The sequence below is a fragment of the Quercus suber genome, unplaced genomic scaffold (genome assembly GCF_002906115.3).
Source record: "Quercus suber isolate HL8 unplaced genomic scaffold, Cork oak 2.0 scaffold_422, whole genome shotgun sequence".
Taxonomy (NCBI): Eukaryota; Viridiplantae; Streptophyta; class Magnoliopsida; order Fagales; family Fagaceae; genus Quercus; species Quercus suber.
The window spans coordinates 191,418-208,263 of NW_027069873.1; the positions used below are offsets into that span (position 1 = coordinate 191,418).

General features: G+C 31.7%; 1 protein-coding gene across 2 annotated transcripts; it reads left to right on the forward strand.

The window, feature by feature from the left end:
• Window positions 1-1,883: 1,883 nt before the first annotated feature.
• On the forward strand, window positions 1,884-15,029 carry LOC112018449 (putative nuclear RNA export factor SDE5). Of its 2 annotated transcripts, XM_024050971.2 has the most exons (13): window positions 1,884-2,091; window positions 4,094-4,228; window positions 6,783-7,414; window positions 7,752-7,777; window positions 8,636-8,713; window positions 9,587-9,624; window positions 9,783-10,030; window positions 11,893-11,975; window positions 12,285-12,341; window positions 13,365-13,432; window positions 13,525-13,622; window positions 13,808-13,878; window positions 14,789-15,029. In XM_024050971.2, the coding sequence occupies exons 3-13, from the start codon at window positions 6,793-6,795 to the stop codon at window positions 14,903-14,905; spliced, it is 1,506 nt and encodes a 501-aa protein (XP_023906739.2). In that variant the 5' UTR covers window positions 1,884-2,091; window positions 4,094-4,228; window positions 6,783-6,792; the 3' UTR covers window positions 14,906-15,029. The 2 variants fall into 2 exon arrangements, with proteins under 2 accessions (XP_023906739.2, XP_023906738.2); XM_024050970.2 differs by lacking the exon at window positions 4,094-4,228.
• The last annotated feature ends 1,817 nt before the right edge of the window (window positions 15,030-16,846 follow it).

The following is a 16,846-nucleotide window of genomic DNA, read 5'->3' on the forward strand; positions in this document are numbered from 1 at the left end:
TTACAAAATTATAGAAAGTATAAAATTTTCAAAATCAAATAAATTCCAATTCCATTAAAATTTAAATGAAAAGGAGGCCAATGATGAAATTGGCTTAGTTTCGAAAGTTGTGGACCCAAATAGTTAGGGACCAAATTAGTAATTTAGCTTAAAAAAATAACAGTTTTTTTTAGAGACAATTACAATATGTTATTAATCTTTTCCCCCTTTAGACTCCAAGTAATTTGTGTATGTGAAGGTACCAATTCAGTTATAAAACTCTTGACAAATAAATTATAGTTAGGTGACAAAAAAAATAAAGCAATTTGAAGTTTATTTCAAACTTAGTGGTGAAGTTATAAAAATTTGAATCATATTTTGGACTATTAAAAGAATTAGAAAATTATGAAGTTCTAGATTTTGAATCATATTTTGGACTATTAAAAGAATTAGAAAATTATGAAGTTCTAGATTTTGATATTGGACCGGGACTTTGACCAAAGTTTAGATTGAATTTGACCAAATGTTAGACCATGAAGATATCATGATTAACTTAATAATTAACTATAATACAAATAAATATTATAAAACTGTAAAAATTAGCAACCTTGATTTTTTTTTAAATCTAAATATTTTTAAATAAATTTCAAAATTTTTTCATAAATTATTAAAAAAATAGAAAATAAAAAAATTTGTCCACTCACATGATTAATCCTGATGAGTGAGTTCAACACACATGACCATGGTTTTAAAAACTGTTTCAAATTACCAATTTGTGTCCCGGTTCTCAGTTCAACCTGGTTTTTGCCGGTTTTGACTCTTTTGAGGGATTTTATTGGACTAGACTAGTCTTGTGGTTGAACTGGTTGGTTCGGTCCGGTTTTTAAAATAGTGAACATAACTTTGTCCACTTGCATAAGCAAGTAACCATTTGTACATATTTGTTTGCTAAGAAATTATGTATCTTAAATGAGAAATATTATATACACAATATTTTTATAATTTTTTTCACAACAAATTTGAAGTAACAGATTGTTACTAGTGGGTAAAAAAGTAATTTCAATAATGAGTTTAAATTAAAATCAACAACAATTTACTATTAGTAATTTGTTGTGAAAATATTGTGAACGTCTTCTCATCTTAAATAGTTTCTTTTTTCTTATTATTTATTATTATATGCTCTTCCTCATTTATTATAACTTTATAAACAATTTCTACAATTGTTCTAAGTTCGTTTGCCTATAGTTTAGTTTAGCTTTTAACTTTTATGTACATATTTTAAAACTTTTATTATTACTTTTTTAAAGTAATATACTTTGAGTAAAAAGTAATGAAAAAAAGTTAAATAAGTTGATGTCAAACATACACTAATAAGATGTGTACTGTGTTCGAATTTAATTATTTATTACTAAGAGTTTTGTAAATCAATTAATAGGTACTTTTTTATGTTTCTATAATATTGAAGGTTCAAATTTTCTCTCATTGTTTCTAAAAAAAAAAAAAATCTCTCACTCTTGTAACTATCTGAATTATATAAAAAGAAAAAAAAAAGAACTCGATAATTTGTTATTTAAATTTAATGTACCCTTTTAAAACTAAAAATTAAGAAAAGAAAACGAAAATAGAAAATAAGAAGAAGAGGAATCGGCTTTGCAAAATGCGCGTGTTGAGCACCTGCTTCTATATCGCGTGAAAGGAGGACCCTGACAAATCGTTTGCGGCTAAAACAGCGCCAGGGCAAAAGTGGCGCTTTCGCAATTTCAATTTTCAATTTGATTAAAATTTATTATTTTTTAAATTTTTTTTGAGAAGAATTTTATTAATAATAAATAAATAAAAATTATTATTTTAAATTGAGTTCACAAATTGAACCAGACAGTAATACTTTTGTCAGTACTGCCATGAATAGACAAATCACTGAAAGCAAGTACACGCTGCACACTCCTCCTATAAATACTACTATTCCTCTCTCGCTTTCTCTCTGTCATTCACACTCTCTCACATTTCAGTCTCTCTTGTCCCAAAACCATCAACCTGGTGAGAGAGTGAGAGAACTTTTGTGTGTGTGTGACTGACCATTGCTCTCTCTGTCTCTTAGCGCTCAATCTCAATGTAAGCAATCTCTCATTCACTTCATCTGCATTGGATTTTCAACTACATCGCTCACTTATTAATCTTTCCAAATGAAATTCAGTTCCATCAACGCTGATATCAATGGCTACGCTATTATAGAATTTGCTTAGGTTCATCACATTTTGAATGTAAAGTGTGTTTGGTTGGTGAGATAATAACAAGAAACGGACCAGAAAGGAAAGAGTTTTCTCGTTCCGTTGTCGTTGAAAACAATTGGTAATGATAGAAACCGCTTTTCAAAATGCGTTCAATCTGTTTGATTGTTGAGAAAAATGAAAGAAAAGACAAGGAAGGAAACTATTGAGTATTTTAGGGTTAAGCACTGTGTCATTCCACTCGTTCACGCTGCTTTTACTTCCATCATCAGTGTTTGCTAATTTTGTTCTGAGGAGTTTGTATGGCTTTGATTGTTGTTAAGGCCAATGCTGATGCTTGGACTTATGTTTCTTAGCGTCTTGATTACATTTTGACTTTGTGTCTAGTGTGATGCTTGTTTGGCAAGAAAAAGAAGGAAAAAACGATAGAAATATGGAGTGGAAAGTAATGAAAATACAAAAGGTTGAAAAACAAATAACTAATGATTGAAGTTTCTTCCATGTTAGTGTGCTTCTTCTTCTTCTCCTTGTTGGTTTGTTTATTTTCCCCTAATTTTCTGTATAGTTATTTGGAAAATGTTTGGAAAGAAAAGAAAGAAGATTTCAATCGTTAGATGTTTCAGCGATGTCATAGTTATCTGTAGATTAATATTAGTACTATGAGTTTGGCCATGATTGTAATTTTTTTAAAGCTATTGTGCCACAGTTAGATTTAGTCTACCTTGGTACTCTGTTTGGTTGGTGAGAAATTTAATGAAAGGGATGGAAGAAGGAAATTTGTCCATTCTATTCTATTGTAATGAATTTTTGAGAGAAATGAATAGAAGGAAAGCTCTTCTAGTTTTCAAAGCATTAGCTGATGAATAACCGTGCTCTAAATCTGTGGGTTGATTAATTTTTAAGCTTGCCTTTGTGAAAAGTGCAGGGCAAGATTAGATATATTCTCCTTATTTATCCATCAAGATTGTTTTGTTGACTAGTGCTAAAAACAGTGTCAATGATTGGAATTTGTTTTAAACTAAGATGAATTCATCATATTTGTATTTTGTAATAATTTTTTTTTTCCTGTCCTTATGGCACTGTTTTGTTAAAAATAGAATGGAAAGAATGGAAGAAACTAGTAGGAAAAAAAAAAAATGGAAAGAAGATTTTAACTCGTTTTCTGTTGTGTATTTTTTTTTTTTCTTTCTAAATTATTTTAAGTATCACTAACGATTTGCTTGCTTACAACATATGTAGGGACAAAAAGGACAACTTTAAATACTAGTTTCAAGTAATCTCTGTATTTGTTCCTATACATTGCTTTATCATCCTTATTTGCTGCTTATTGTAATCTGATGAGCTTAAAATGGGTTTGTTTTTTGCTAGAAATAATGCCAACCATTAATTTTTCCCCCTTCAGCTATATACATCCAACAATTTGTAAATTACATTTTATTTTCCTAAGTTTGGATCAAGTCTTCACATAAGCAAATTAATGTCTTAAAGATTCAAATATCGACTATTTGTTATTAATTCTCTTTGGTAATTACTTTATTGATGAAAAGATATAGTACACAGGAGATGTACACAGCTAGGTGTTATTAATTTATATTAATGCAAGTTTAGGTTGAGTCATGTTATGAATTTTAAAGCTATTTTCACATTCTAATGTTCTATCTTCCATCCATTTTCATGTTAGGGTTTTTTTTTTGGGGCATCCTCTCTAGTTTATCAATAAACTAAGAAAAGGAAAACATGTTATTGCAAAGGAGTGTATGTGCCACCTGTTTATTAGATTGCTTGAGAAGATCACATTTGTTGTTTATACGAACTAACTTGCTCCAGAAGTGACTCTTTTTGGTCATGCATTGCCTTTTAGTTAATTTTTAAATGATTATTTTTAGTGTTTCACCTATACTTCACCAAACAATTCTACAAATGGGTTTTAGACTCCCATTACTCCATCTTATTCCTTGAGAAGCATTGCCAAGAGAGAGAGAGCTTTCTGTTCCATTGCTCTCACACCACTAAATTTTCAAGTAAGCAATTATTTATTCTCTTCATCCCCATTTTCTTTCTATCACCTTTAGTTGCTTTATCTTATTGTATGAGCTTGAAATGGGTTTAATTAGTGGTAAAATCAATGATGGTGAAAAATATTTTTAAATGATATCTAATTGTGAATTTTGAGTCACATTTTAGTTTTGAGTTTGTTGTTTCCTGTTGCCGTGTGTCCTATGAAATAAAGAGAAAGAGATTTGCTTTTATTTGAATTTACTGATGAATGACATTTATTCTGACTCTTGGTTTGGAACATATTTTGCTCATCTTTTTTCTTGAAACTGTCTTAAGCAATCTTTCCTGTTTACAGGGAACTGGAGAAAAAGAATAAAAATGGAAAACCTTGAGTGTTGTGATGTATCTTGTTCTTGTGTTTTCTGAAAACTTATAAAAGCTCCATTTACATTATAAGAACTGCTAATTGAAATTCCTCTAGAATCTTTGTGTATTTTTTGAACACATTTTGATTACATGTGTCTTTCTTTCATCCTCTGTTTTGGATACTGAGAAAATGGCGTGTTCCAAAACAGAAACTCAATTATGTCTAGTCAACCTCTCATTTATCACTCTTTTGCGAAACTTCTCGTACATCAAATTTATATATATTCACATTTCCTTTTCTGGATGTTTCAAAATTGTTGACCATTTTGTTATTGGATAATGTTTTTTCAACATAACATAACCCTTTATAATTACTAATGATAGCATGTACTTTCACAAATTATAGTTAATAGCAGTGTTTAAAAATCGTATGGGTTGAATTGTAAGCCACCTTTGAATTCGGTAGCTACAAAATTTTTTGGTTTCAGTTAGCTCAATTTGTAAAGTCTATTTTTGGTTATCAAACAAGAGATTTCGGATCAAATCCTACCCACAACAAAAAAGAATCTTTTGGTGTCTGGCTTTGATAGTAAGAGCAATCATGATGGAGTGGGTGCCTTGTTTCAAATCCTATTGTATCTAAAAAAAAAAAAATTTGTATTATGACCTTTAACAAAAATTTTATTTTTGTCCCCATATAAATATGGAATATAAACATAGTATTTATTGACATACTATATATTATAATGTATTAGTCTATTATTTAATCTCTATATTATTATTCTATATCTTATGTTATATGTCTAATGTATAAATTAATAACTGTGTTTATCATGTTATGCTGATGTCACAGTTTGATCCTAGTTGACCTAATTGGACCTTTGACCCTTTCAATGCTTTGTTTTTTGAGCTATTGGTATTAGTGAATTATTGTTTGAAAATCCATGTTATATTTGGTTTGTATTACCTCTTTTTCATTTGGTATGCATTGTCCTTTTGTATGTCACAAATAAAGAAGTTGCTGATTTTTGATTTTTGATTTTTTTTTTGCTTTGCAGGCTTTGTATGTATTGATAGCATATACACATGACTTGTTTCTCATACTTATAACTCATTACTGGTTCTGAGTTCTTAGCCTAATTTGGTGCATATGTAATGTTCATTAGGAGCTGTTTGAAAATTTCAAATTGGTAGGAGGCTCTATTAATTAATCTAGGAATAGACTTCACAACAATTTTTTTATAAACCGTTTCAAGAAAAAAAAAGGGGAAAACTATCAAAGCTAAAATAATATATGATTGAAATTTAAAAAAAAAATTAGATTGATGTAGAAAGAAAGAGAGGTGAGAGAGAGAAGAAAGCAAGAGAGGCACCCACTGGCTTGAATTATAGACCTTTTTATGCCAAAATATGAAATGGCATTTAATTTTTTGGCTTGATTTCGCTGGGTCTTGCCTGATGTGCCTTACAGTCTATTCAAGGCGCTCAGGTGCCTAATTCGGCTCCAAAGGCAGGTGCCTCACTAAAGGAGTCTTGCCTCAAAGATTTAAAGCTGCCCTAGTGGCTTGACTTCACTGTTAGTTATGTTACATGAATAATGATAATTCTTTTTCAATGGGTATCTCTTTCTATTGTTGTTGCCTGAGTGCCCAACTGTCTGTCCTTCACCTGTTTAAAAATTAAAAAAAAGGGTAGGGTATTAAAAAAAAAAGAGGAAAGAGAAAAGCTGTGGGTAGTGGACGTAAATTTGTCTTCTGATTATATGATGTGTCTGATATTTTAATAAATTATCTGAATACCAAGGGGTTGAAATAATGTAAGAAGAGTAGAGGACTCCAAAAGTAGTAATGTATGTATGTGTCCTCTGTTCCAGATAATTGTACAAAGACTTTCGTAGTTTAGTTGATCTATTGTTATGTATTTTTCTACAAGAAATATTTCTAATTGAAGAAATTTCTGGGTTGGCAGTTTTATATATTCTAATCAGGTTGTATTATTGGATGGTACATTAAAGAAAAGAGTATTTCTTGTTTGGCAGTGGTGGAGAGATGAGTAAAACACACGCTTAATGTTGATGGAGATGGGATTTTTTGTTGTCATTTCCTGAAAATTACAGTTATGCAAGAATAGAATTAGTTCTATCAATCTCTTCTCATCTGGTGGAATTCCTAATTTCTAACTGACATTTTGTTCTCCTTGTTCATTTTGAAGATTTTATAAAATGCAAGGAGTTACTTCATGCAATGCACCTTTTGATGCTGAAAAAAGGGACCTAGAGGGTTTGCTTGAAGTTTTTGGCTCTGCATTTTCTCTTGAGGACATAGCCTCTGCTTATTGCCAGGCAAGGCGCAATGTAGATATGGCTAGTGAAATTCTTTGTGCTTCAAGTGAAAGTACCCCTGTCATTGCTACTTGTGCATCTAAAGATAAATTTAAGTGTGCAAGTTCGACATCTTCAGAAGTGTCATTTGAATTGGATGGTGAAAGTGCAATGCCTTCAGAAATGTCAGCTGATGAATTTTGTCAGAAGTCTAATCATGCAGGAAGAAATACCAGAGCATTGAAGTCAAAAGTGCGTCCTGTATCAATAGGTACTGTTTCAGGTGTCATTGCAAAAGATTATGTTATGTCGAGGCCAGTAACTAAAGAATATCCTGAAGCAACAAAACCGCCTAAATTATACGCAAAAGAATTTCCTGTCTCTGAGATATGGAGTGAGGAAGTTCTGCCAAGTATGAGAGCAAGAAATGGCAGCACTGCATGTGATGATGTTGAGGAATTTATGATTGAAATGCTTGGAGATGGCTTCCAGCTAGACGTGAATGTGATCCAAGAAGTTCTTGGTAAATTTTTCTTGTTGCATTAACCATTTATGCCGTCCATTACTCCTGCCAGCAAATTAATAATTCTCCATTGAAGTTTGTATGGGTGTCTGAAGTAGCTTCAGAGAAGGAATATGTCCAGTTTTCCTGACATTTAAATTTAATATATATATATATATATTCCTTTTCGATAAAATACACTTTTCTATTTTTAATTAAATATTATTAAAGCAGATAAAATGATTACTATTTTTCTTGTATGCATTGGAGATTATTATTAGGTATTGTTGTTTTCCTTATTAAGTTCACTTGCAGCGTTTGATATGATGCTTAATCAGGCATTTTGTTGAATTTGCAGGCTTTTGTGGTCATGATGTGCAAAAGGTATAGCGCAAATTCACTTTAAGGTTAAGGTGGTTTTTTGGATAATGATTTATATGCACCACATTGAATCTTCTCTCTTTCACTTTGAAAGAAGTGTTATCTAGAATTCATCTGGAAGCACTAACCAGTATTGTTTGGGGTCAGATGTTATGCGCGGGCAGGCACACATGCACCTTGGCTTTTTGGGTCATGAACACACGCACACATGTGCATACACACATCTTTTGATAAATAAAATAATTTTATTCAACAAAGACAAAAAAGAATACATAATACATTCTAAATTTTACATCTTCATTGTATGGTGGCTAGAGATATTTAATAATTACTCACGTACGTACGTACGTACGTACATACATACATACATACATATATATATATTCATATATTCTAATTGAATAGATGTTTGGTATGATTAAATGTCTCAACACTAACTTCATCCATATAATATAACCATAAAGTGGAGACTAAATTGTTGTTGTTAATCCTGCTGATGGCAAATCACAGACCAAAATTGTAATTTGTGGTGCATCACTTAAAATTAACATGAGCTGGTAAAACTTATTCAAAATATTCAGACAGACTACATCTTTCAAACTTTGGAGTATGAAAATATCTTATATTCATTGCAGGATGCCAATGAGAGTTGTCTTTCTTTTTTCCCCCATTGAGTTCACATTATGAACATAAACTTTTTCCCTTTTTTCTGCTCTTCATATGAATAGCAGATCATTATTAGAAGTTCAGTGTTTTGAGTTTTTTATTTTTTATTTGGGTTAAACTTACTATTAGTATATAAATCCTTCAATATTTTGCTTAAGTCAATAATCTTGAAGAATGATTTTGCTGACCATTTAGAGCATGGAGAAACTTCTTGACTTGTCAGCTTCAACGTTGGAGAAGCTTGATGATGATGTTGACTTAGCTGGCAAAAAAGTAAGCTTTACTGGTAGTTTTATGCTTCTACCCAATTCCAATTCCAATCTAGATATATGATTATTTATGAAATTAAATTATATAATATTTGGATGTGATGATGATTCTTCTCTCATTTCTCTAGTGACTGGTGCCTATATATATAAAAGTTTTTACCGGTGCCTTAATATGTTTGTACTGCATGGAGCCTTTCTATTGTCATGTTCAAATCCCAAAATCATTTCTACTTTAACCTTGATGATTGCTAGCAGAACGTTTATGAATATGTACATGCTGCACCTATATTCTCAACTTTGAGATTCATTCCTTGTTTGATGTGATGGTGACAAAGAGAACCAATGTAGTGGAGAAATATAGTATTTTGGATATTTTGTTAAGTTGAGTAGTTAAATGTATCCAGTACATTAATCTTTCTGAATGCCATGCTTGCTCAGTGAGATGGTATTTTTAAAATTGAGGTCCCATTTTTCAATTTTGACACTGATAAGACCTTAATCATCTTTTGTAGAACATGAACACTATTTCTATTATATCTACAACAATGGTCTCCATCAGGTCTTTCACACAATAAGATCTGATGGTATGATAATTAATTAATGAGCTATGGGCCTATGGCTGTTACTGTTTGCTTATACTGAAGTTCACTGTTAGTATACTAATTTGTATATTTATTCGTGCTTCTTGGCTTTTCTATTTGTAAAGCAGTTGTAAATTATTACTATTATTATTTTGTTTATACTTATATGGTTACCTTCTTTGGACATTAATATCATTTTTTGAAAAGTTAACTCAAACCTGGCATAAAAGACAAAATGATGATTAACAACCTCTTAATTTTCTTGTTATCTCTTCTGATCTATGTTCTTTTAACAGTCTTCAGATGAATGCCAAGACCTAGATTCATCCTGCAGGTGCGTTCTTGCCATTTTTGTTAATTTACTAGCTCACTCCTGGGGACTGGATATAGCTAAGGAAAGGATCTGATTTGGGAAGGTCACTTTTTATTTGATCTTCCTTTCATTTTGCATAGATCAAAATCTCATTATTTTTTTTCTTTTTGCCTATGCAGTGATGGAGCTAGAAATATGACAAAAAAATTAGCAGTGTCACCAAAAAAAGACAAAGAAAGACTTGTTCTTCAGAAGGAACTTTTAGAAGCATTGTTCACTGTTCCTGAAAGATCTGAGGAAGTGCCCAAAAGAATTCATCCAGTGAGGAGATCGAGACCTTTTGGTAAATCCGTGGTTGGAACTTTTACAGACACTGCTACAAAGCATAAGATTGCTACTGTGCGGCCAATAGAAGTTACTAAAGATGGTATGAAGTTTGATTATTATTTTTGTGTTATGAGGGAGTAGTTTATCTCACAGATTATTTTATAGACATTAACACTGTATTTGAAAGCTATTAGTTGATACTTGTGTGTTTGCTTCTCTACAACTTGAGCCCTACAAGTTGAATTTAGTTGTACTTACCTATCAAAAAAAAAAAAAAAGGTTGAATTTAGTTTTACTTATAAAAAAAAGAAAGAATTTAGTTGTAATTATGAAGTTTCTTTTTCCCCATGTTCCATTCTCATTTTGGAATGAAGTCTAATAATATATACACTAGAATGCAAAGTAAATTTTTTCATGTACAAGGTTGTGGGACACAAGTCATAGTGTAGTATGACAGATTATCAGAATAATATTAATTATTGGATAAATATATTTTACTTGTATTATCCTTTTTCAATGACATTTCTGGCAATATATACTTTTAAAGATAGACTGAATTTAAGGATTATATTCTTCTTGACCAAGTCAAAGATGAACTTTTGTAGGGGAAACATCAACTTCTCCAAATTCCAGCCACCTCAGACCGTTCTACTCTCCTTCACTTGATTGAATCTAATCCTAAATCTCCTTTACAAATATTAATTTAATATAATTTAAGATTTTAATTTCTTGGTGTTGGCATTTTGTTTTAACTCCATTATGTTAATCGTGGGATAAGTTTCATATCAACATAGGTTTGCTCCAAGGATGAACATTAAGTTGGAAGTTCATATTCCTTTTCACTAGTAATGGATGAATTCACTACATCAATTCAAGATGAAGTCTCTTGGTTTGCAGATTATGTAGTTTTAGTGGGTGAAACTAGAAGTAGAGTTAGTCTCAAGTTAGAAATTCAGAGAGATACTTTAGAATCTAAAAGCTTTTGGCTAAGTAGGAATTAAATAGAGTTAATGGAAAGTTTAGTAAATGTAGAAACAAAGATGAAGGATTGTAAGATTTGATGGTCAAAAGATACCAAAGAGTGGGTGCTTACAATATCTTGGATTAGTAATTCATAAGGATGGTGAGATTGAATAGGATGTGAATCGTTGGATAAGAGTAAGGTAGATGAAGTAGAGAAGTGCTTAAGATCGTAGAATACCTATTAAGTTCTATAAGATTTCTATAAAACTAGTTATGCTCTATGGTGCTTAATGTTGGGCGATTGATAGTAACATGTCCATAAATTGAGTGTAGTTGAAACAAGAATGTGAAGATGAATAAGCAGAAATACAAAAGAAAGGTAGAATTCAAAATGAAGAAATTTGTATAAAGATTAGGGCGGTTCTTATTGATAAAGATAAAGGAGAATTGCTTGAGTTGCATTGGTCATGTGTAAAGAAGAGATTAATGCATAGGTGAGGAAAAGGGACTTGATTCAAGTCTAGGGAGTGAAAAATGGTATAGGAAGACCTAAATTAAACATTAGTGGTAGTGGTTGTAAAAAATGGCATATCAATTAAGGAGGTGATGGAGAGTATGATTTTGGATAGGTCAGAATAGTGAAAAAGAATACATGTGAATGATCATGATTAGTCTATTGGGAATCTATAGAGAACACCAAAGTTTTGGGGCTAAGGATTGTTTGAAGTTGTATGCTAATCGTTGGGCCAGTCCATCATATTTCTTGGAAACAATGGCTGATCTTGTTCTATGAGATGTGTTCAACACCAAAATCAGGCTATCTGCCCAATAATAATGAGAACATGAATAGCCATTCTCTAATTCATGACTTAATTTTTCTCTTTTACTGTACATGATTTTTATGTTTGTGATATGGATTGTTTTCTTGTCTTCAACTTCTAATTCAAATAGATTTTGTAATGTTATTGCTTATTCCACATAAACATTCTTCTGAAATAGATGAAGACGATGAGAATAGCTATGAGGTCCTACGTAAAGCTGTGAAGGAATATTGGATTATGATGAAGGAATACTACCAAGCTGTAAGATCCTCCTTTTATATTTTTAGTTTATCTTATGATCTTGGAAAATGTACTCGCTACAACTGTGTAGAATATTTATAGGAATGGTATGGCAGAGGTATTTTTATCAAATCAGTGGAAAAATAGCGGTCTTGTTGCATTAAGAATGAAAGGGAGATACAATATCCTCACCATAGCTTTCTGCAAACTTTTCTGCTTGTTTTCCTTTGCCACAAACTTCCGCTGAAATTTTCATTTGGTGTGCACTTTTGTGGTTGTGCAAATTCCCCATTATGATCATTTTGATCCCCATTGGGAGTTGCTTTGTAGGCTGTTGATGCATTTGTTAAGAGAGATTATGTACGGGCAAACAAACTTCGAGAACAGGTATGGTATCTTTGTTTTATAGTAGTGATATTGAATTATTGGTGCTTAAACGTGAAAATAGTTGCAAATCTAATTCTTCACATTGTTCAGTAATTCTCATTTGACTTTGAAACTTTTTCTTTTATTCCTAGAAAATTGATTTCCAGCTCTTAATCAAATTAATTTAATTATGATAGGTTCAATTTAATTAAATTTAGTTTTGAACCAATTCATACATTGATAATTATTTAAATTTATCTTAATAAATGATACCTATTTTACCTATACTTACTAGTTTACTCTATTGCCATTAGATTAATTAAAATGTAGGATCTACTTCAACCCACCCTGTTCCTTAACCACCAATGCCAATGCTTAGGGGCTGTATGCTGTAATAATTACTCGTGGGCACAAGGTATCAGACGTTATTAGAAGATGCCACATTTATAGTCCGGCTTTTTTTAGTATGTAATTTTCGAAAGTAAAATTTTTCCTGACATAACTTATTATGGAAATATATTCTATATAAAATCGAAGCAATTTAACTTTTAGTTGACCTCATGATAGTGTGCCATATAAATGTTTGAGGCCTTACAATTTTACAGGTTATTATTTTAATATATATATATATATATTAATCTTATTTAAATTTTATTTTACATTTGAACCATTCATCAGAATCTTGGCAGTTGGCACATCGTATTTTATTTAAATGGTAGAATATACAAACAAACACAATCATAATAAATGCCTAATGCTAGAATATATAGTTCTATATACAATCACAATCGTAATAAATTCTTATTAATAATTATCATAATTATCACATTTCATATTTAGAAATTTTTTATTATTAAACTTTCCTGAAAGGGGTAGTACACGTGAGAAATGATTTAGCCATTTAGGACAATAACAGAAGTTTAAAAAGACAAGGTTGAGTAGTATGCATCTTTGTCTTTTTTATTAAAAATTGATGTGCCTTTGTGACATTAATTTTGTATAAATATTTTCCCTAAAGTTTTATTTGTTGTTTGAAAATTCTAGGGACACTTTTTTAACAGAAAGGCCAAAGAGGCAGATGAGAAATCTGCTCAAAAGGTTTTTGAAGCCAGGTTGGTGCAATGTAATTCATTTCTTCTTGAGTAGCCTACTTGCCTGTCCCGTTTATAGCCTTATAAATCACTAATGAGTTTCAATTTAACAGCCAAGATGATGAAGTGTCCCTTGACTTGCATGACCATGAACCTAAGGATGCTGTACACTCACTGAGGCTTCATTTGACTAATATTTGTGGCATCCAAGGTAGGCCATTCTTCTCCTCTATTTATCCTCTTAATTTGAGAATATATGACATGACTTTGGATTCTGCCTCTTAAATCCTTTGGTTCAAGACATTTCTTTCTTTCTCAAGAGACCAAAATAAAAAGATAAAAAGGGGATGACCAGACTTTGGATTTTGCTTTTATTTTTTTATTTTTTTTTATCAGGTTTTAAATACCTGAAGGTCATATTGGGGACCAACAATGAAGATACCAAAAAAGGGGCTCGGAAACGACTGGTATGACTAAATTCTCAAACCAATAAGCAATTTAAATCTGTTTTATTTGCTTTTGAGGCTATATTTTTTATACATTTTTGTTTGAACTATTAAGTAGAACTCATTTGTTAAGGTCATCCTAGTTTTGGGTTCAGTTAAAACTTAAAAGTGTACCAATCTCCTGGAAACTCTGAAGCAGCAACACTTCAATTTTTGTATTTCTTGCTCTAATGGGACATGTTAATATCCATGTCTATGGAACACAATTTTTTGTCAATGAGCTTGTGTTGAGTTTTATTGGCTTGGCAAAGAATGGAATTATTTTAGGAGTGAAGGAAATGGCAAACTTCTGCATCAAGTATGAAGCTACTAGAAAAACAAGGCAAAACTTAATTGATTGCCACTTAAGCCCAATTTCTAGGAATTGCAGAGGATGTGCTCTTATATTATTCATTTTGGTAACCATTTTTTTATTCAATTGTTCTGATGAATAATATATATTAGAGAAAAAATGTTATTTAGAATTTTTTTTTTTGGGTCAGATACTTTTACCTTTCATTCCTATATAGTAATGAATATATTGATTTATAGCAAAGGGATTGAAAATTTTAGCGTCTGTTAGATCAGTCATTGTTTATAACCTGTTATGATCATGATTTGTGTGGGGCCCATTATTTAACTTTTATGTTGTGACTTGGGAGCCTTGTGACTCCTCTCTATATTGTGCAGGTGTCACATATTACAAATTTTTATTCATCCAAAAAACAAAATTCATATTGTTTTGTCTGGATCGTCATATCTTTTGATAAAATGCTGGATGGGAATTGTGAGCTTCTTGAAATGCTTTTCTGTTAGCGCATGCCTATGTTACCCTGCTTAGTAATGAGATGGCTGAAATCTGTCATTTATAGTTTTTAATTTTATTCTGCAGATTTTGAAGCAACTGGAGAAGGAATCAATCAAATGGACAGAGGAGGATGATGGTGGAACCATTATCATTCAAGTGGATGTGATCAACCCAAAAGACTTGAGTTTTTGTAAGAAATGAATATAAAGAAAATTAGGAGAGTTCCAATCATTATAAAGCTTCTGGAAAATAGGAAATCACAACTTGGGTGAAAATCTTATTATATATATTTTTCTTAAAAATTACTCAATTTTTTTGGACTGATCACATCCACATATATATAAAAAGAGTTTCACCACACCCCACCCACCCCCAAAAAAAAAAAAAGAAGAAGAAAAGAAAAGAAAAGAAAAGAAAAAGGAATGGTTAATATAGAGAACTGGAGACACTGTGGGGTAGGTGCGCAACTCCATGTGTCTGTTTAATTTGATACTCAGCAAAATTTTGTTGTGAGCCACTGTACTCCTAGATTGCGATGAGCTCATAATTGTAAATGTGAAATTGAGTTCTATTCCTAATGGTTTCTTTTCTTTGCTTATTGAAGTCAGACAGTTGTAGTTAAAAACTTAAAACCTAGTTTCCTCTCATTTTTAAGTAGATGAGTGACATGTTAAAAAAAAAAAAAAAATCCAATAGTTAGAAAAAACCACCACTTTCTCATCTCTCTCTTGCCTCTCCCTTTCAGCACAAAACTCGTCACTAAAATTACTTTTTTGCTCATATTCAACCCATCTGAATGACTGATGGTGGAAGTTGAGGAAACAATATTGCACCTACAATATCATAACATGGTTATTGGTGAATGGTGAGCATAAATTTGAAGATGCATTATTTTCTCCTTTAGGAACAACTCTCTCTCTCTCTCTCTCTACCTAAATAAAAATAAAAAAAAATAAAAAAAAAGAAGAAAAAAAAAAAAGAAAAAGAAAAGAAAAAGGGAACAAGTCTCCCAAGTGGACTACTGAGAACCAATCGCTCCTAGAATGCCTGTAGGCCTCACATAGAGGTGAGTACACGGGAATGCACTCTACTTTTCCTCCATATGGACCAACGCATTCCCCTTATTACAGATCCAATTAGTAGATGAATTAATTGCATGCATTTATTTATGTTATAATTTAATGACCACAATTTATGCATTGGTTTACTAATTTGATAGTCTACTCCTGAGGCAACACCGAGACGAATGGAATGCCGCTTTGCCTATGTGAAATCAGGTGCACTACTAGCAAATTTCAGTTTGCGACGAATTGACTCAATCTTAAGAAGGATTGTATTCCATAAATGACACAATCAGGAAGTCGAGCAACAGAGCGAAGGCATAATGGAATTTTTGGTTGCGTTGGCAATTGTAATAAGCAATTAAAATGCAAGGGGTTATTTCAGGGGAATACGTGGGGAAATAATTAAAGGTTGCATTTGGAAACATGGATTCGGATTCAAATTTTAAATTAATAGATTTGAAATGCCTTGATTTCAAATCCAGTGATTTTAGGAGGTATTTCAAATTAGAGATGACAAAATTAGACAAGAACAGCGAACCCAACATAGCTAACTCATTTATACACAGGTCATTGGTTGTGGTTAAACAGGTTTGGGTCATATTCAGGTCGACATAGTTGACCCATTTAATAAACAGGTTGTGTTTGTGTTCAACATTTTGACCTGTTTGACCCGTTTAGCTTATAAATTAATTAGCTTTTGTTATTAATATTTTGTTATTATTGCTTAATTTTCTTAAAATTTATATGTTTATTACTATTATAATCAAACAAGTTATTAAATAAGTCATTTGTATTGACCTTTACATGATCTGTTAATTAAACAGGTTAAATGTGTTGTGTCAGGTTGATCGGTTTAATAAACAAGTTGTACATTACACTAGCCAAGGCATGTGAGAGTGTTGACGTGGCTGGATCTAGACCCTACATGTGGGCTAGTTGTGAGGAAAGGAAGGGAAGTGTTGGCTGAAGAAGAGGATATTTGGCTTGTGCCAACGGTGTGACCACCTTGGGGAAGAGTGAGATTTGCACTTGACATGGACACCTAACACTTGCACAAAAAGGAGATAGCGACCCCCTA